The sequence below is a fragment of the Agelaius tricolor genome, unplaced genomic scaffold, assembly GCF_023055355.1.
Source record: "Agelaius tricolor isolate 1412-34295 unplaced genomic scaffold, bAgeTri1.0.p SCAF_37, whole genome shotgun sequence".
Classification (NCBI taxonomy): Eukaryota; Metazoa; Chordata; class Aves; order Passeriformes; family Icteridae; genus Agelaius; species Agelaius tricolor.
In genome coordinates, this window is record NW_027269297.1 from 3917529 (window position 1) to 3937924 (window position 20396).

Consider the following 20396-nt stretch of genomic DNA (forward strand, 5'->3'; position numbering starts at 1 on the left):
GGTGGATGCACCAGCACAGAATCCTAGAGTGGTTTGGATTGGGAGGGACCTTAGAGCCCATCCTGTCCCACCCCATGCCATGGGCAGGGGCTCCTTGCCCAGGCCAGGCTGCCCAGAGCCCCCTGCAGCCCATCCAGCATGCCCAGAGCCCATGGAGCCCTGCCAGGATGCCCAGAACACCCTGCAGCCCTGCCAGGGTGCCCAGAGCCCCCTGCAGCCCTTGCCAGGCTGCCCAGAGCCCCCTGCAGCCCACCAATGATGCCCAGAGCCCCCTGCAGCCCTGCCAGGCTGCCCAGAGCCCCCTGCAGCCCTGCCAGGCTGCCCAGAGCCCCCTGCAGCCCTGCCAGGATGCCCAGAGCCCTGTGCAGCTTTGCCAGGATGCCCAGAGCCCCCTGCAGCCCTGCCAGGATGCCCAGAGCCCCCTGCAGCCCTGCCAGGCTGCCCAGAGCCCCTGCAGCCCATCCAGGATGCCCAGAGCCCCAGGACAATGCCCTACCTGGCCCCTCCGCCGCCCAGCACCAGCGCGATGGCGTTGCCCGTCAGGACCCGGGCCAGGCGGGAGAAATCGGAGTGACGGTCTGGAACCTTCTGGAACACACGTTCATACATCTCCACCTGCAGAGGAGAGCCAGGCACGGTCACTGCATGGGCAGGGCAGCCAGCAGCAGCCTGCTAAAAGATGCTGCAAAGATGAGGAGATTGAGATTGGAGCTTCTCTCTTGTGAGGGAATGCTGGGGGAGCTGGTGCTGCTCAGCATGGAGAAGACAATGCTGAGAGGGGACATCATCCCTGTGTGTCCCTGTGTGCAGGGAGGGCTCAGGACAGGGACCAGGCCCTGCTCCATGGGGCCCAGCAATGGCACCAGAGGAACTGGCAGGAGGTGATGCCCAGGAGTTCCACCTGGACAGCAATAAGAATTTCTTTCCTGCGCAGTCACCGAGCACTGGACAGAGACCAGAGAGGCTCTGAGATCTCCCTCACTAGAGATTCTCCAAGCCTGTCTGGGCACAATCCCAGGGTCTGCTCCAGGGACCCTTTTGAGCAGGGAGGTGTGACTGGAGGAGCTCCAGTGGTCCTTTCCAGCCTGAAGCTGTCAGTGATTCTGTTACAGCTCTTCTTCAAAACAACAGAGGCTTGTGAACCACCCAAACAGTTCTAGTGGCCAGTGGCCTCTCTGAGTCTTCTATAGCTGCTGGGGGTGCTACAGAATTTCCTTTAGAGCTTCTTTGTCACAGACATGTTTTATAAAAAATCCTTTCCTTAGGATTTTTTCTCCTGAGAAGCTGAGAGGCCTCAGGAACAAAATGTAACTAATGGTTATCTGCTGCTGTGGAATGCAACAGGTGCATCTGGGATTGGGCTCATGTGGTTGTTTCTCATTAATGGCCAATCACAGTCTGGCTGTTTCAGACTTGCTGGTTAGTCACAGGATTTTGTTACCATTCCATTCTTCTTCTTCTTAGCTAGACTTCTGATGAAATCCTTTCTTCTATTCTTTTAGTATAGTTTTAATATATCATTTACTTTTAATATAATATATATATATCATAAAATAATAAATCAGCCTTCTGAAACATGGAGTCACATTCTCGTCTCTTCCCTGGTCTTGGGACCCCTGTGAACACCATCACACTTCTTCTCTTCCTTGACAAGGATTTAAAGTTCTTGGGAAGCATCCCAGACTGCCTCTGCCTCATGTTCAGCACAGCTTTGGGAAGCACAGGGATGCTCCTAACAAGAAGGACTCTACTATGGCCTGTACACACCTTTCATTGGGACTCTGAGAGAGTGATTACTCTTTCAAGATATCAAAAAGCCAAGTCTGTATCCATAAAGAAAACCTGGTCCCTTATCCCTGTTCTCTAAATCCAGCTGAGGCCAAACAGATTTTTAAAGAGTGTGGTCTCATATTTCAGTGGGACTCCTCTGAGAAAGATACTTTTTTAATAATAGAATGGGTTTGTTAATAATAGAATGGGTTTTTCTTCCTTACAGGTCTCCAAAACCAGTTTTTACAATTATGGAGATGATAGCCCAAATTATAATGAGAGCCAGAATGAGATTGCTGACTATGGTAGGCCGAGACTTTGTAATTATCTATTTACCTTTGAAAAAAGATTACAGTGATTGGGTGTTGCAAAATTCAGAGGATTTGCAGAATGCATTGTTAAATCTCTGTGTGTAAGAATATGGTGGACTATGATTACCCCAGATCCCCTTTGACACACACATTACAGATCAAGTGAGACACAGCAAGGGACCAGCCACCAAAGCAGGACTGTCTTACCAGCTTGGGCAGGCTCCTTTTGGAGAAGACTCTGCGTGGGCAGTGGATGTGGAGGTGAGCAGAACACCAGCTCCTCATGTTGAGCCACTCCACGGTGCGGGACGGGAGGGGCCCGTCCTCCTTGTGCAGCAGGATCAGCTGCTTCTGGGCCCTCACTGCCGTGTTCTCCAGCATCCTCTCCAGCTGCACATGGACACCCAAGGAAAGGACAGTGAGTCCTGGCTGCTCCAGTCTCAGGGTGAAATACATCCACACACCCCCCACACCCCTATTCCCACCTGAATCCCGCTCTGCACACTCACAGCCCCCAAACATGACTGATTTACACAACAACACTGTTAACTCTGGGCTTACACAGCACACAGAGGCCTAAAATCAGCCAAGGATTCAAACCTAAATGGTTTTGACTTAAACCAGGCCATTAAAAGCACAGGACAGGCAGGAGCTGCTCCTGCAATGTGAGATGCTGCCCAAGTTAGACTTGAGCCCACAAATATTCAGTGTTTTTTTCTTTCCCTTCCCATCAGTCCACTTTTTTCCCTCTTTGCATTTCTGATTTTGATTTTTTTTGTTGTTGTTTTAGGCAACTGCTGGCAGCTTGTTCTGCCTGTGCTTCCTGCCTCCCACATCCATGCAGGAAGAGCCCACACAACGGGACACACACGAAAGCTGCACGTGGGACCAGCCCAGGCTCTCTGCAGGTCAGACTCAGCACTTCACCATCCTAAAAAAACCCACCTGTGATCCCTTTTTAAAATTTCTTGAAGAATTTTTGTCTGGTCAGAAGACTTTGGTAATAAAATATAAAATCATAAAAATAGATAGTAAATGGAAAAAAATTACAGCTTAAGATCTGTAATAAAATATAATAAATAATTCATAGACTGCGATTTATATCTACTTTTTCCTAAGCACACACCATGAATTTCATCCAGGCAGAAAAGAATTTCTCCCTCTGTGTGGAAGCCCAAAGAAATTCTGGGCAGAAACACAAAGCTTCAAAGCAATTTTTGATTTACCATTGGCCAAAATGACTCTTTTGAGGAAAAGAACTTTGCTGGAAGTACTCCTACATAAAATTTGCCATCTCAGAGGATTCTCATGCAATTCTTTTGCTATTCCTAACAGGCATTTCTCAGGAATATTTCATTATTTATGCCTCACTGGGTGTTAAAGCCAGGAAAACACATGAGTATGAAGCAAGCTGCTTTGAGCTGGGCTGTTCCCAGTGCCAGGAGGGGAAGGAGCAGCTCCCAACCTCTCCCACAGTGGGCTCCTGGTCTCCCAGCCCCACGATGAGGATGCAGTCGGCCTGGCGGATGCAGCGCTGGGTCCAGGGGGTCAGGGTGCTGTCAGCCTGGTACAGCACAATCCTGTGGATGTCCTCCTGCTGGCCCAGCCAGCTGGTCAGTCTGTACTCGTGGATGCTGGGGACACACAAGGAAAACAGAGAATTCAACTGCTGTTATATCACAGCTCCCAAGAGAAGAGAGGGAATCTTACACAGGGAGAGAGTGACATTTCCTGCTCAGCCAGGATCTGCTCCCAGCTCCTGCTGCCTCTGTTTGTCCAGGATTTACACCATTAGACAAACACCAAGGCAGGAGGATACAGTGATGCCTCACTTCAGTAATGCTTCCACAGCATCCCTAAGCAGGAACACACTCAGAGAAATTCAGCTTTTCCAATTTCACAAGTGAGAAAGTATCTGTGGGAAAAACCCACCCACACCTGCACAAATACTCCTGAAACATTATTGTCTCCAACACCAGGAGCAGAAGGCCCAGTGTATGTTAGAAGACAGGATTCTGGTCCCAAACTCTGTGTATTTATAAGAAAAGCCCAGTGTCTCTGCATTTCCCTGAGCAGTGATGAGGGCAGGTACCTGTCGAGAGCAGCAGAGCCCAGGCGCTGTTTGATGTTATCACTGGTGAGCAACAGGGCAGGACCTGGGGGAACAAGGAAATTCACCTGTAAACACCTCAGTCTGAGCTCCTGGAGAAAACTGCCCAGAGCAGCTGTGGCTACCCCATCCCTGGAAGTGTCCAGGACCAGGCTGGACTGGGCTTGGAGCAGCCTGGCATAGAGGAAGGTGTCCCTGTCCATGGCAGGAGGTGGAATAGGATGGATTTTAAGGTCCTTTCCAACCCAAACCCTTCTCTGATTCCAAGAATTCAATTCCAAAAGTTTGCTTTGAAGGTAGTGATGGATCAGTACATTGATCAGAGCTGGCACAAAGTCTTCACAAAAATTTTCACACTTTTCTAGGAATACATATTCCAATTGTCCCTATTCCCAGAGCTCTGTTACTGCATTAGTCACAACCTGCAAGCTCTGTTACCCCATTCCTCAAGGTCATGTAGGATCACAGAACCATGGAATGGTTTGAGTTGGAAACGACCTTAAAGCTCATCCCATTCCATGGGCAGGACACCTTCCTGAGGACCAGGCTGCTCCAAGCCCTGTCCAGCCTGGCTCTGGTGACAACTCCTACTGCAGCTGCATCTTCACCACCTCAGCATTCAGAACAGCACACACCTTTACAGCCACAGGAAGGCCAGCATCCTGCTTCCAAAGAAAAAAGCTGTTCCCCCCACCTTCCAAAATACAGAACTTGTTCATCCTGCATTGAACCACCTCCCCAGGTGAATCCTCAAGCTCTCTGCAGCATCACTACTCCTTATCCAACATGCCAACAGGAACTCCAAAAAACATTCCCAAATCTGTAAGGCATGGTCAGACTCCACTACAGACACAGACACATCTGGCAACAACCTTAGATCTGAGCTGAATTTTGGTGTACATAAAGCTTCTTGCAGGCACTTTAATTTAATTTTCTTATTAACAATTCTAGTGCAGCAGCAATTTGTGCCATATGTGGTAGAAGTTGCAGGGTGACTGCAGCTAAATTTAAAAAATGCAAAGAAAAGAAAACTTAAGAGAATAACTGCACACCTAGAGAAAATATTACCTGTCTCTTACTGAGAGAGAAATTCACATTTACAAAACATGACGGAGCAGTTGCTTTTTATTCATGCTTTCATTGTGCAATCCCTCACTGTTTCATTAAAAACAGAACTGAAATTTATGTACTAAATAACAAAACACTTCATTATGTAAGGAGTCTCAAGGCAAGGTTATAATGTGTTCAGTAAAAATCAGGGAACTGTGAACAACCAGCATGGGAGAAGGTCACAAATTCACATTGCTGTATTCAAATAGCAAAACCCCCAGGTACAGATCTGGAACTGGGTGTCCTGACCTTCAGGGCCAACTCATCTCCCCTGTCCTAGGTTACAAATGCAAGATGTGGCTGGGGCTGTGTGTTCTATCCCCACCTGTCAGAGCTGGGGCAGTTCTCTGCTGTCCATGGGCAGTTTTCTCTTGATCTCTCCCCCAGCCAATCCTCCCTGCAGGAGATCTCTGCTGTCCATGGCCACTGAGTGTCCCTGCAGGGCTGATCCAATCCCAGCATCCCATGGGGAGATGCTGCATTGCCCAGGGCAGGAGCCAAGCATTCCTACCTGGATCCAATGTGAGCCTGGCACAGCCCAGCAGCCTTTGCCCAGTGCATTGCCAGAGGAGCAGCTTCTGCTGCCCTGCATGGCCAGAGGGAGCCCAGGCCCATCTGCAGCAGCCCTGGAGCTGCAGAGGAAAACTCCCCCCTTGTGCAGGATCCCTGCTCCAGCAGAGCCACAGCTGGCACTGCAGGAGGGCTGAGCCCCCATGGGATGGGGCTGTGCCACCCCCTGACACACAGGGGGCAGGGACTGCTCTCACTCTGGCAGCAGATTTTTTGTTGTTGTTTTGTATTACTGCATTTGTATTTAAATTTTCCTAGTAAAGAACTGTTATTCCTACTCCCATATCTTTGCCTGAGAGCTCCTTAATTTCAAAATTATAATAATTCAGAGGAAGGGGGTTTACATTTTCCATTTCAGGAGAGGCTCCTGCCTTCCTTAGCAGACACCTGTCTTTTCAAAGCAAAACATTCCCCCTCAGTGCTCAAGTCCTGTTGCAAAGGCTTCACTCTGCTTTAATTGACTTTACTTTTAGACTTGAAGAAGTTCCCAGGTGCCATTTCCATCTTGCACTTTCCAATACCCAAATAACATTTGCTCTTTGCTACACTGATTATCAAAGAAGATCAAACAGAAATGGACAAAAATATCCCATAAGCAGAGACCAAAAGATAAAGCTGGTGAGAAAGCAGAGAGAGGAGGATGACTCAAGAATAGAATTTGACGTCCCCATCCTCCAATGAAAGTTCTGGAAGTTGGTTCCTATGAAAGCAGAGGGAATGAGCAGCACTTCCAGAGCAGATCTGGGTTTAGCCTGCCCTTCCCTCCTCCCTCTGGAGCTCCTTGAGCCATCCCACAGCAGGGAACAGCCCCAGTGCTGGGGAAGGGGGCAACCACCACCTCTTTAACACTGGCAGATTCTTTATCTGACTCACTGTTCACCTGGTGTCAGTGTTGGTATGGCTTTGAAATGGCACAAGGGGATAAGAGAGGTCTCCCAGAGGGAATACTGATGGCACTGCCCAGGACAGAACTGCAAGGGACAGAGTGCAGGGCAATTTGCAAGCATTCAGCAGCAGAGTGATCATCAATGTTCATTAACGTGACAGAGTTCTCAGTTAAATAGAAAAGACAGGTGGATTAAAATTGTATTCCTGGACATGTGGCTTACAAAGCTTTCTGGCAGTGGTGGAAGTTTAGTAGGCAAAGACAAACAGCCTGGAATGCCAAGTGAGCTGAGGAATGCAATCCAAATGCTAAGTAAGAGAGCCAACACCAAGGGAACAGCGTGGGCACCTCTGCCTGTTACCCCCTGCCCTGGGCACTGAGATCCAGCAGCACCAGTCCCTGGTGATGCTCTGGGGCCCAGGCTCCAGAGGGACACCATCAAAGCCACAGACCTGCAGCCAGAACAGCTTTCATCCTAGGGGAGAGGCAGAGTTTGTAGGGCTGGGGTGGATCTTTGTGTTCCTTCAGCCAGAGGCACCTTGGCTGTGGACAACATCAGAACGAGCCTTGGAGAGACTTAAAAATCATATCCAGACCTCACTTCTGATGTGGGAAAGCAGCAGTTCAGAGAACAGGACACAAACAAGGGTGCCCAGACAGACCCTGGCTGTGCCAGCTCAGGAGGAGCCTGCCCAGCACCCCATCCCTCACGTACCAGGAACACGGGACAAAGATTCCCAGACCTTCACTCATCCCCAGCACGGAACACGGTGATGCTTCCAACAGAACCAACTTGTTTTGTCTCAGAAATACCAACCATCTGCTCTGCACTCCCAGTTTCTAGCAGGCTCCCAATTAATCAGCCATTAAAACCCCTCCATTAATGAGACCAAGAACACCAACATATGTGAGCTCAGAAAACAGAACCAACAAAAAGTGTTATCTCAACTAAACTGCTGCGAGCAACCAGTAATGAAAAAATATCATTCCCATCCTGGAGGTTCAAGGCCAGGTTGGACAGGGGTTGGAACAAGCTGGGATAGTGGAAGGTGTCCATGGCAGTGGGTGAGATGGGCTTTAAGGTCCCTTCCAAGCTAAACCATTCCATGATTCTGTGATGATTCAAAACCACAGCCCTTGAACAGCCACACCTGCAGGCAGGAGTGACCAGCCCAACGTGTCAGTGCATCCTTAAAGGGCTTTGTCACAGTCACACACCTCTAAGCACCCCCTCTCCAAACCTGGCACCAGCCTCATGGGCAGCTTCCAGCTGGAGCTGGCATCAGGGACACATCCTGCACTCCTCAGTGTTCTATTAATGGGATCAGAACAGCTCAAAGTGAAGAACAGGAGAGGTGATGTGAGGTAACATGAAATATTCCTCCAAGCCCTGTGTGTGTCTCTGACAGCAGCCAGCAGCAGATTGCTGGGGAGGAGAATCAGAGCAAGAAAAGCTGAGTGCCATTCCCTGAGCCTCCAGCTATCCACAGCTTTCTCAGCCTTTTGGATTTCTCAAGCCTGAGGTGGTGACTTTCAGTAGCCTGGGGCATTTTTCTGTCAGCCAAGAGCTCACAGGGATTCTGAAGCTCAGGTTTTCTGTGCTTCAGGTGAGAGAACTGCAGGCAGTGGCCTCAGCCCAGGCCCAGGGATTGTGGTTTCTGGGAAAACCTCCTGGAGCATCTAAAGCTGTACTCCAGGGCCATCTGTTTTTCAGTACAAAACTAAGAACTCCATGAAACAGGAGGGAAGGGAAGGAAAAGCTGGCAAATGCCAGAGGTCTGGTTCATTTTATCTGCTAACAAACAAGGGCACTGAAGAGAAGGGCTGCAGCAAAGCTTCCAACCTCCTGCCCCAGAGAGGAGGAAAAAACCATCGCACAAGACATAAAACCTCCCTTTCTTGCCAGTGAGCAAGAGACGCACTTGGGTCATTTTTCCCACAAAACACCAGCGTATGCAGAAGCAGGAGTACAGGTGTCCTAGTTCTAAGTCTAATAAAACATGGTCCAAGAGTTGCCTCGAGAAATGAGTGGCCCAGAGGGCAGAGTGATTTCTGAGGCTCAGAAATGGTTTCAAATCCACCTCACCAGAAAAACACACTCACATCAAAAGACAAGGCCAGTACAATATACACTGTGGAAAAATTTCAGCAGAGCAAATTTACTTGCTTGGACTCCATTAAAAGAAAATTTACTTTTGGCCTAATAAAAGTCTTCCAAATTATGTGGCAAAGTCACATAACTGATAAATGAGTTGGATGTCAGAGGATCTTGTCCAGCAAAAAAATACTAAGTGGTGCCAGGGTTCAGGCACCACAGTGAACATTTCACATTTAAATCTAATCTGTGTGTAAAGACAGGCAGAACTGTAATTAAAAACTCCAATAAATTATTAGCAAAGATTTTTCAGTGAGCTGTCCAATACATTATACATTTTTAGAACTGAAAAGAAGGAAAATTTAAAGGGCAGAAAGGAATGAGAGAGACACATATGTTGGATTTGAATCCCTCCCTACTTCAGTTTGAAATTCTATGAGATCAGAGGGCTCCCACATAGAACCAGAATTTGCACAGCCATGTGGTGTCTTTTAGTTGGTCTCAGGAAAGGAACAAAAAAATAGTCAGGCAAATACTTTTGAAAAATCTGAATACTGCAGAAGAACTTCTTATCAAAAGATGCTCTCAGCTCTACCAAGATTAAGAGGAAAATAATAAAAATAGACATCATGAACACTGACCAGAATACATCAGCATGATGAATTGCACAGCAGCAAAACCTGCCCCCCTTCCTGGCACTCCAGTTCAGAGCTGGAAGATTCTGCTCCTGCTTCTGCAAGTTGGATATTGCACAGCCTCCTTTCTTGGAGACCCAGAGCCCCAGATGCTGAGAAAGGACTGTCACACTGGAGCCAGGGGACAGCAGGGCCGCAGCCCTGGGGGTCTCTGTGCCCAGCAGGACCTGGGGGTCACTGTGCCCTGCAGGACTTTGGGGTCTCTGTGCCCTGCAGGACTGTGGGGTCACTGTGCCCTGCAGGACTTTGGGGTCTCTGTGCCCTGCAGGACCTCGGGGTCACTGTGCCCTGCAGGACTTTGGGGTCTCTGTGCCCTGCAGGACTTTGGGGTCACTGTGCCCTGCAGGACCTGGGGGTCACTGTGCCCTGCAGGACTTTGGGGTCACTGTGCCCTGCAGGACCTGGGGGTCACTGTGCCCAGCAGGACTTTGGGGTCTCTGTGCCCAGCAGGACCTGGGGTTCACTGTGCCCTGCAGGACCTCGGGGTCTCTGTGCCCAGCAGGACTTTGGGGTCTCTGTGCCCTGCAGGACTTTGGGGTCTCTGTCCCTGCAGGACTTTGGGGTCTCTGTCCCTGCAGGACCTTCTGCTCTGCCCACAGAACCCAGAGCATTTTTCATTCTATCTCTCTCAAGGTGAAGGCAGGTCCAGCTGCTGCTGCCAGGTCCCAAATGAACCTTTCATCCCACAGCTTGTGCCAGCAGCAGAGCTGCCCCAGCCCTGGCCCAGCACAGGCAGGAGCTGGAGCTGCTGCAGAGATCCAGAGGAGGCACCAGGGGGATCAGGGGATGGAGCAGCTCTGCTGGGAGGAGAGGCTGGGACAGCTGGGATTGATCACCTGCACAGGAGAAGCTTTGGGGGGACCTCAGTGTGGCCTTGCAGGGCCTGAAGGTACAGGAAAGATGGAGAGAGACTGTCCAAGGGCCTGGAGTGCCAGGACAATAAGGAATGGCTCCCAGTGCCAGAGGGCAGGGATGGATGGGATATTGGGAATTGTTCCCTGTGAGGGTGGGCAGGCCCTGGCACAGGGTGCCCAGAGCAGCTGGGGCTGCCCCTGGATCCCTGGCAGTGCCCAAGGCCAGGCTGGGCAGGGCTGGGAGCAGCCTGGGACAGTGGGAGGTGTCCCTGCCATGGCAGGGGTGGCACTGGATGGGCTTTATGGTCCCTTTCCAACCTGGACCATTCTGTGATTGGAAGCTCCATGGAAGCACAAACATCCCTTAGCATTTAATTGGGACACAATCCTACTGTCTGGAAACAATATGTGAATTATCATAAATCACAAAACACCAAATGTCGAAGGAACCAGCACAAATGGCCTGGGGAAAGCTGTAGGTGGCCCCACATGCTGGTGCTCCCTGGGTGCAGAATGAACCCCTGATGGAAGAGCAGGCTGCTCACCTGAGCTGCTCCCATTACAAATTAAAACATTAAAAAAAATTTGAAAAAAAAATTCAATTAAACCCACAAAAAAGAATTAACCAATGAAACCACTTAGTCCTGTCTCTTACAGGCAAAAATGGATTTTTTTTTCTGGGGGAAGAAAGATTCTGAGTACTTTTTCAGTTTTTGTGGACAGTAAATACTCACTATCAAACTGAGATTTTCTAGTTGTCATTACTTTTCTATCCCTTTAATAATACAGAAGTAGCTAAAAATTATCAAGACAAACTCCAGAATCCTGTTGAATAGATTCACCTGCAACCAGCTCCAACTCCAAGCACTGCCCACAGCCTTCTCATGCCAATTCCAGGAAAAGGAAAACCATTTCTTAAGTGTTATACTGTGTTACAACCCAGCCTGCATTCCCAGCAGGACTGGGGCCAGCCTGCATCCCGAGGCCAGGCTCCTTCCCAGAGCTGCAGCAGCTGATGATTCTTGCAATGGTCTCAGTGTTCCTCCCTGCATCCTCCTCATTCCTTCTATCCTCCTCTCCAACCTGCATCAGGGGAATTCAAGGCATCACTGCAATATCCTGCTAAATTCATATTAACAGGAAGGGGAAGGAATTTTCTGTAATAAATATATTAAGTTGCAAAAGAAAGCTAAAACCAGCTGTTCTCCCCACATATTAAGGCTGCTCTCCACTGCTCTGGAACAGATTTGAAGCCCAGAGCAATGAAATTATACAGATCAAATGTTAAGTATGGATTAAATGTTAAGTCAAGTATTGTAATCAGATGCTGCCATTTAAATTACAATTAGAAAAAAGGTTGGTTCAAGGAAAAAAAAAAAAAAAAAAGGAAAAAAACCCCAAAAAAACATGAATAGCAGCAAATGTTCAAAGCAATTTTCCAAACTCAGAGTTCCTTTCAGAGAAGATTTTCAATTAACCTTTGTCAAGCACATTAACAGCTCTCATTTCCATAAAGCCAGGGCAGGTCTGTTCCCAGCTCACACCCAATCCCCAGGTGAGCCCAGCTGGGAGCTCAGGGAAGGGCTCAGGTGGCAGCAGCTGCTCAGCAAGGCCCCAGTGCAAACCTTTCCACATGGATTCATGGAATGGTTTGGGCTGGAAAGGACCTTAAAACTCATCTCATTCCATCCTTTCCATGGCAGGGACACCTCCCACTGTCCCAGGCTGCTCCCAGCCCTGTCCAGCCTGGCCTTGGGCACTGCCAGGGTTCCAGGGGCAGCCACAGCTCTGGGCAACAGCTCCCCTCATGCCAAATGTGCAGGTGAATAAAAAAACAACCTGAAAACAAATCAAAAATTCACTCCACAACTCAGTTCATTTTCTGTTGCAAGAAGTCAGAAGAAAAAAAAAATTATTCCAAAACCAATCCCCTTCTCTGAAAGCCAAGCAGCACCTGCACGTGGCTCCCAGCACTTTGTGAGGAACACCCAAACAACCTCAACCAGAGGGCAGAGGAGGAAATACACAGTTAATACATACATGGAAATAGAAGTTAAAAAAAAAAAAAAGGAAGGAAAAAGAAAGCATTGCTTCTGCTAAATAAAGAAAGAAAACCTGCAGGTGCCCTCAGCCCAGGCCAGGCTGCAGAGGTTCTGCAGTGCCTGAGGGGGCTGAGGGGGCTGCGGGCCTGGTGCGGGGCCTGGTGCGGGGCCTGGTGCGGGGCCGGGCTCCTGTGCCAGCGGTGTTTGGGACCAGATGGCTCCTGTGTTTGCCCACAACACTTTCCTCTTCCCACTGCAGCCGTCTGCTCCCTTTTGGCAACAACTTCAGGTGCCAAGGGTGCACAGAACCATCTCGAGCTGCCAAGCACGGCACAGGCGTCAGCAAGGGGAGGAACTGAAAAGGGTGAGGGAGGAAAGGCCGAGTGACCCCCCCAAACCCCCCTTGGGCACCTGCCTGCTGCTTTCAGCCCAAATGGGTGTTTTTATTCTGACAGTCCATCTACCTACTTAAGTTTCTGTTTGTTTTATTTACAGGCTCTTAGTGTTGTCACACATCAAAACAAGCTGGCAATGATCCCTAAGGAGTCCCCATTAGCAATACAGCTCCATTATGGATTTAACATTTTTCTGCCATCTCCAAAATAAGAGGAATCTTCAAACACCCACAAATTAGTTCTCACTGTAACAAGTCTCCACCCTAAGTTGCACATAAATTCAGACTTCAGAAGGTTAAAGAGCTCATGCACCACTGGCTTCTTCCTCTGCCTGTTCACCCAGAAGATTTTTAAGCACAAACAGGAGTGTCAGCTCCAGACACTAAAAGTCAGAAAGAAAATTACCAATAAATGTAAGTGGTTCCACCTCAAGCACCACATAACCTGTACTTTTAAATAAGCCATGAGAGAGCAGACTAATAATTTCTCAAAGGACTACAGGAGATTCACTCAAGAGATATATAACAGCATTTGAGGATGAAAAGAGGATGTTCAGGAAATGTCAAACACCACTAATGAACACAAAATGAATTCTGAATTAAATGCATGAGTTTTGTGAGGAACTGGAACGTGCATAAGCAACTTCACCCATGGATAAAGCAATTAATGACTCAGCCATGAGCTGAACACATGGTTTTGTGGGCATGAGACAGACAAACAAGCTGGCAACAAATGGGACAATGATTTCAGACTAAACTTCGGATTTCCAGTGCCAGTCTGGATCTCCCCCACGAGCCTCTTCCACCAAGTCTTATCCTTACCACTCATGTACAACCACAATGCAAGAAAACTGCTAAGAAACCCTTTGCTGGATGAAGCTTTTCAGATGAGGAGGCCAGGAACACTCTCACCCACGAGCTGGACAGAACCAGACCCTCGGGTGCCATGGGAACGGTGCCCTGGTGTGGGATGTGTCTCCTGGAGTGACTGTGGGCAGCTGAGGGCAGCCAAGACAAGGGCAGAGAGGCTGGTGAGTATTTCCAAGTCATTGAGACAAAAAAGTTTTCCACTATAATTAAATGCATGTTAAGGATGGGAATAGAGAAGCAAGAAGCATGGAAAAGCCTGATCCTGCTGCAGAATCACAGGATGGTTTGGGTTGGAAATTACTTTAAAGATTACCTTTAAGGACACCTTCCACTGTCCCAGGTTGTTCCAGCCTGGCCTTGGACATTTCCAGGGATCCAGGGGCAGTCCCAGCTTCTCTGGGCAACCTGTGCCAGGGCCTCCCCACCCTCACAAGAATTTCTCCCTAATCTGACCTAATCCTGCCCCAAGTTTATAACCATTCCCCACCATCCTGTGGGGACCTGGCCATATAAAAATTCCCTCTCCCTCCTTTTTATAAGGCCACAGGATTCTCTCCAGAACCTCCTCTCCAGCCTTGTGACTCTCCCCAGGTACTGCTACCCCCTAACACAGCATGGACCCCCCTGTGACAGGTGCCAGCAGTTCTCACTGTCACAAGCCACCACCATAAATTGCACATAAATACAGACTTCAGAAGGGTAAAGAGCTCATGCACCACTGGCTTCTTCTGCCACTGTGACCCCCATGGCACTCTGAAGTGGCCAGCAGGGTTTGTTTGCTGTGATGCCACCTGGGAACACTCACCCACAGCACTGAGGGCGTGCTTGAGCTCCAGGGTGAAGGCTGTCAGCGGCACCTCCTCGGACACCGGCATGATCGCCACCGTGGACAGGTTGCTGGCAGGATTCCCTGCATCCCACTTGCTGCTGGAGCTGTGCAGTCCCAGAGGATGACCTGTTCACAGAGAAAACACCTGCCATCAGTCAGGCAGGCTGCTAAACGTGGAATGTCACCTGCAGGCAGGAGGGAAAGTGTCACTGTGTCACCGAGCTGCTCAATGTCACAGAAATGGAACACAAACCTCCACAGCATGTGAGAGCAGAGTTCCCACATCTTTCATTTTAAGAGGATGAAGATCAGTTTCCATCATTTTCAGTTGCTGGTACAGCATGTGTGGGTTGAAGTCAGGCAATGTTAAAAATATGCCAGGAATATGTTAAATGAAACATGGATCTACCTGACCCAGGAAGACAAAGATTAAAAAAAGCACTTAAAATCCCTTTACCACAACTTTGGAACTGATTCCATAAGAGGAATTAGCTTAACTAACAAAACCTCCAAACCTGTTGTGCAGTACTAAAATATTCCAAAATTTTCCAAAACTTAACAATCCTTTTCTTATGGCATTCCTAAGCAAGGAAGGAAATACCTGTTTTCAACACAGCTCCTATAGAAAATGTGCATCTCTACCTGTTCTCCCTTCTCTGCATGATGCAAAGCTTTACAGATATGGGCTTAGGAGTATTAAAATATGGAACCTCTGAAGTAGCTGCAAAGTACCTGGGAACTATCTTTAATATAATTTGGTGAGTAAGGGCAGAGGAAAAGCAGTTTTCGAGAGAAATCTGCAGTGCATGTAAGGAAGATCAAGATCTTCCCAGACAGCTTAGAGCTGGTAAAGGTCCATGTTCTACAAACTGTTCTTGTTCTGATGATACTCTTTTTTCTTTTTAGCTGAGCCTTCTCAGAAAATCTCATTCTGCTGCTAATGCCTGTCAACTCAGCTCTGAGAACACACAAAAAAAATTTGAATTTAAGTTGGGATTTCACATCCTGCTTATCTCATTTCACCCAGCAAAGGCCTAACGTGTACCATCAAGGTGAATTCTTGAGCTGAGCATGTGGAAATACTTGATATCCCCTGTGCAAACCCATTCAAAGGCTCAATGCCAGAGTGACAGACCACTGCAGGACACAAAAAAATATCAGATAAACTTTAAAAAAAATATATATTCAGCAATTGAGTTATTAATTTCAAATCTTCTAAAACAGCTCTGCACAGAACATTAAATAGTTTTCCCCCTCCTTCTGGTGATCTTCAAGAAGATATCTGTAGGTTTAAACAGGCTTCACATCACAGCTCAACCCCTTCATCTTCACAGGCCCTTCCCTGCTCAGAACTTCAATGGTGATTCTCTGATTGAACTCCTGTTTTTCTCACTAATTTTCCTCCCACTTTCTGTTTCCCCCATTTTTCCCTGTTTCCCAGGCAGTGCAGGCTCTGCCCTGGGACACAGAGGCATTTCAGCAGGCACAGAAGTTTAAGTACAATTATCACCAGGCATTTGTGCACAAGTGGCTGTGCCCAAAAAGCTGAGCAGGTGAAGAAAGAGCAGATTCCCTTCCCCAGACTGCTCTGAAACAGGAAAGTGGGTGACCTTCATTTCCAGTCTCCTTGGAATTTGGCAAAACCAGCAACTGAAGGAATTAACCTCCCCCCAACCAAACAAAACCCAAACAATCCTCAGCATCAAAGAGCCCCACAACACCCCCAGCAGTTCACAGGCATCTGTTTGCTTTCAAATGCTGCTCAAGAAAATTGGGAGAATTCCCTCCTACTCCCTTCAGTCAGTAAAGAGACTTTGTGTTGGTGCTGCCACAAACACAAAGCTGCAGAAGCAACCCATGGCAGGCCATTTCCTCTCAGACAATTCATTAAAATACTGCAAATCCAGGCACTTGAACTCAGTCTGTGCTGCTGCTGCTCAGCACGGTGCTCTGATTCCAGCCCATTACAGCTGCTATTTCCAATGCTCCCTTCACATTGCTCTTGCAAGAAATTCCAGGGAAATTTCACTGCACACAGGCAGCAACACTTCTGGATCTCAATTGCAAATGATGTCATTCCTACACCCAGTTAGCCATGCTCTGCCAAAACCATCATGTGTACACAGATACAATGAAATCACCATCCACGTGCACCTGCAGCTGTAACAGACCACAGAATCCCAGACTGGTTTGGGTTGGAAGGGACCTTAAATCCCATCCAGTGCCACCCCTGCCATGGCAGGGACACCTCCCACTGTCCCAGGTGCTCCCAGCCCTGTCCAGCCTGGCCTTGGGCACTGCCAGGGACCCAGGGGCAGCCACAGCTGCTCTGGGCACCCTGGGCCAGGGCCTGCCCACCCTCATAGGGAACAATTCCCAATTCCCAATATCCCATCCAGCCCTGCCCTCTGGCACTGGGAGCCATTCCCTGTGTCCTGTCCCTCCATCCCTTGTCCCCAGTCCCTCTCCAGCTCTCCTGGAGCCCCTCCAGGCCCTGGAAGGGGCTCTAAGTTCTCCCTGGAGACTTCTCCTCTCCAGGCTGAAATTTTGCAATGCATTTCCTTTCCAAGCCTGCACTGCCTGTTTCCAATTTTAAGGATTCAAGTCTGGCTCCAAGGAAGTCCCAGCATCAATGGGAATAGTCCAGGAATGAGTCTCACCTCCCTGCTGCAGACTGCCAAGGATCTTCTCGCCCAGCAAGTGAATAAGTCTGGTCACAACCTGGGAGAGAAAGGGGAAAAATAAGAAATATTCAGGCAGAATGTACTGAAAGTAGAGCATCCACATGGAGATTTCCAAACTTTTTTAAGATGTTCCCTCAAGCTGAGGCACACAGAGTCAAGGGTTTGCAGCTGCAGCTTCTTTCCTGGCTGTAATGTGTGGTGATTGGTCATTTGTCTTGGTTTCTCCTACCTTGTTTTACTTTAATTTGGAAAAACAAGAAAACAAAGCAACCCCAGAACAGGCAGGTTTTAACTTGCTTTGGGGAAAAAAAAAAGATTATTTGGGCAAACATGTCAAATTATATTTCCAGCTCTCCTCATTTCTCTCTGCAGTGCACCTGCCCCTCGAAGTACTCTCAGTGCTCAGTGGGTGCTGCACCTTTTGTAGGTGCTAAAGACTCAAAAAGGTCCAAGCCTGTGTTCAAACAGACCCCTCCCCAATCCTGGTGAATGGTTTACAACAGCCAATTTGAAATATTTGGGGGGAAAAAAGGGGAATAAATACACCCCCCAAACACCTGCAGAATCAAAACAAACTACCTAAGAAATTGCCTTCCCCCTCAAATCATGTTTGCCTGGTAATTCATGTTTGAAGACACAGATGTGCTCCCAGCTGTTTTTCCAGCAGGACTCACATAAATATAAACTAATATTCCAATAGCCAAATGTATCTCCAAACTGACAAGCCTCTCTCCAACATGACCAATCAATAATTCCTGACAAGTGGGATAGCAGAAGACTAATCCTTGCAATATCAAGAAGTGACAGACACAGAAAATGCAGCATTTATTCTGAAAGCTCTACACAGATGTTTTACCAAATAAGGAAAAGAGTTATTTAAATGCATTAAGGATTAATAGAGCAATCATTAAACATCCCCCCCAGACAAATAACTCTAGGTCAAAATAGCTCAGGAGGACATGAAAAAACCCCAACACAACTGCCACAACAGAAGTTCTCCAAGGTCAACAAGCAAAACAAGCAGCAGCCAGGTTACCTGGGATCCTGGATAAACACACCCTGCTCCCACAGAAACAGGCACTTTGGGATGCAGCTTTCACATCAAGGGCCATGCAGGCATCAAGACAGGTCAGGATGCCCACCTGAGTCATTTACACATCCTGCCTTACAAACTAAATCTAATGCAGCAAATTCCCCTGCACTGTGAAATGCTGTGGATAAAGCACTGGTGTGTTTTATGTCCTCTATGGGAAAAAGGGGAAGAGCAAACAGAGGCTTCCAGCACAAGGGTGACTTGTGGTGGAGTACAGAAAAAGAGTTACCAAGGTTATTTCAGGGATTTCATGGCATGGCTTGGGGTGGAAAAGACCTTGAAGCCCACCCACTTCAACCTCTGCAGGGAGCAGGGACACCTCCCACTGTCCCAGGCTGCTCCCAGCCCTGTCCAGCCTGGCCTTGGGCACTGCCAGGGACCCAGGGGCAGCCCCAGCTGCTCTGGGCACCCTGTGCCAGTTCTGCCCCATAGCCATGACTGCAAGTTGGTGAAGATGCCACATCAACATCTCCTCAGTGACCAGGACAAAGCCCTGGAAGTGCCTCTTCCTTGCCCCAGGAGCAGGCACAGTGCCCGTGCCCACTGCCACCCATGTGGGGAGGACAGCAGGAAAGCTCCAGCATACTGCCTTGTCCTGGAATCTCAGACAGGGTCCAAAATGCTTCCCTTTGTCCAAAACACAACAGAATCTGATGGTCACCCAACCACACAACTCAACACCACCAAGTTCCAAGGCTCTGGGATTCCCCAAAGGTGCCACACGTGGCTATAGAAAACTAACCCAGCCATGGGGAGAATGCAGGGAAACAGGGAATTCTTCACAAAAATAGAGACTGATGGCCCTTGCTAAAGGAGATAATCAGTCCCCAGAGCACATCTGCTATACCCAGCTCACAGGCTTCACCTAAACCTGCAGCACACCAGCAGGACTTTCCTTCAGCAGTTTTTGGAAGTGCCGTGAACATCTTACACTTCTGAAGCACTTAAGCATCAGAATTTTAATTACTTACTAAAACCATCTCCTATATTTATAACTTTTTCTGCTTTACAAGCAGCTAAGGAGAGCTCCAGCTAAGTTACAAAATATGTCCAAGGTTAATGATGGAACTAAGAATAGAACCTATTGGTCTCATTTTCCAGTTGGCTGCTCCTATTACTGGGAAATATTATTTGTCTTGTTTGCTAGAGCAAACCTTACAGCCTTGGTATGTATAGATAGGGAAAATTATTTCCCTGGTGACTTTGTACAACAAGCAAAGCTGCTCCCCAGAACAGGATGAGTCACTCTGTCGCAGTCATGGCAACGTCCAAGGAACATCAATTTGGGATCCAAGCTCAGAACTGAAATTTCCACAGAGTTTTATATTACATACACCAGATATCCTCTCACAAAAAGGCAATGTTTTCCTCTAAAAGGGACTTGTCCATCCTTGTGAGGGAGAAGTCAATACAAATCACATTCCTCCATCGACAGCAGACCTGACCTGATCGACCCGCAGCCCTCAGTGTGCAGGGCAGCAGAGCAGCTCTCCCCAAATTCAGGGCAGCTGGGGAGAACTGAAAATTGCAGGAAAAATTCATCCTTCAGGTTTCCAAGCCCTTTTATTCTCACTCCCACGCAGCAGCAGGGCACGGGAAGGAGCAGCACAGCTCAGTGCAGCCCAAGAGACAACAAGGAAGCCAAGGGATCTGGGAAAGGACAGGGATGGCTTGGGCAGGGACAATGAGGAACAAGCAGGAATCAGCCCTTGGGCTAGGAGCAGAATGCCAGAGATTGAAGGGAAACAATTACTCCAAGCAATTGTCTGGAGGAGATGGAGGCAAAGGGCAGGTATAGGGTGGGTACCTCGGTGCAGAATCTGGGCTGTGACTCAGCAATCCCAAATCCCTCCTGTTCAGCTGCACTTTGTAGGAAATTCAAGGTGAGGCTGAGTCTCTTCTCCCAGGTAAGAAGTGACAGGACATGAGGGAACAGCCTCAAGCTGTGCCAGGGAAGTTTAGGTGGATATTAGGAAAACCTTCACTGCAAGAGAGGTCAAGAACTGGCACTGGTGGAGTCACCATCCCTGAAGTGTGGATGTGGCACATGGGGACATGGGTTAGTGGTGACCATGGTGGCACT

General features: G+C 48.3%; 1 protein-coding gene across 6 annotated transcripts in view; it reads right to left on the reverse strand.

Moving 5' to 3' along the window:
- PNPLA7 (patatin like phospholipase domain containing 7) overlaps positions 1-20396 on the reverse strand; it is a 133673-nt gene that overhangs the window by 46921 nt on the left and 66356 nt on the right. For all 6 annotated transcript variants that reach the window (XM_071453764.1, XM_071453761.1, XM_071453760.1 and 3 more), the window contains 6 exons: positions 17197-17257; positions 14513-14662; positions 4174-4237; positions 3547-3715; positions 2289-2471; positions 497-615 (listed from right to left, as the gene is read on the reverse strand). In XM_071453764.1, the coding sequence (XP_071309865.1) occupies positions 497-615; positions 2289-2471; positions 3547-3715; positions 4174-4237; positions 14513-14662; positions 17197-17257 (746 nt within the window). The remainder of the gene's footprint in view (positions 1-496; positions 616-2288; positions 2472-3546; positions 3716-4173; positions 4238-14512; positions 14663-17196; positions 17258-20396) is intronic.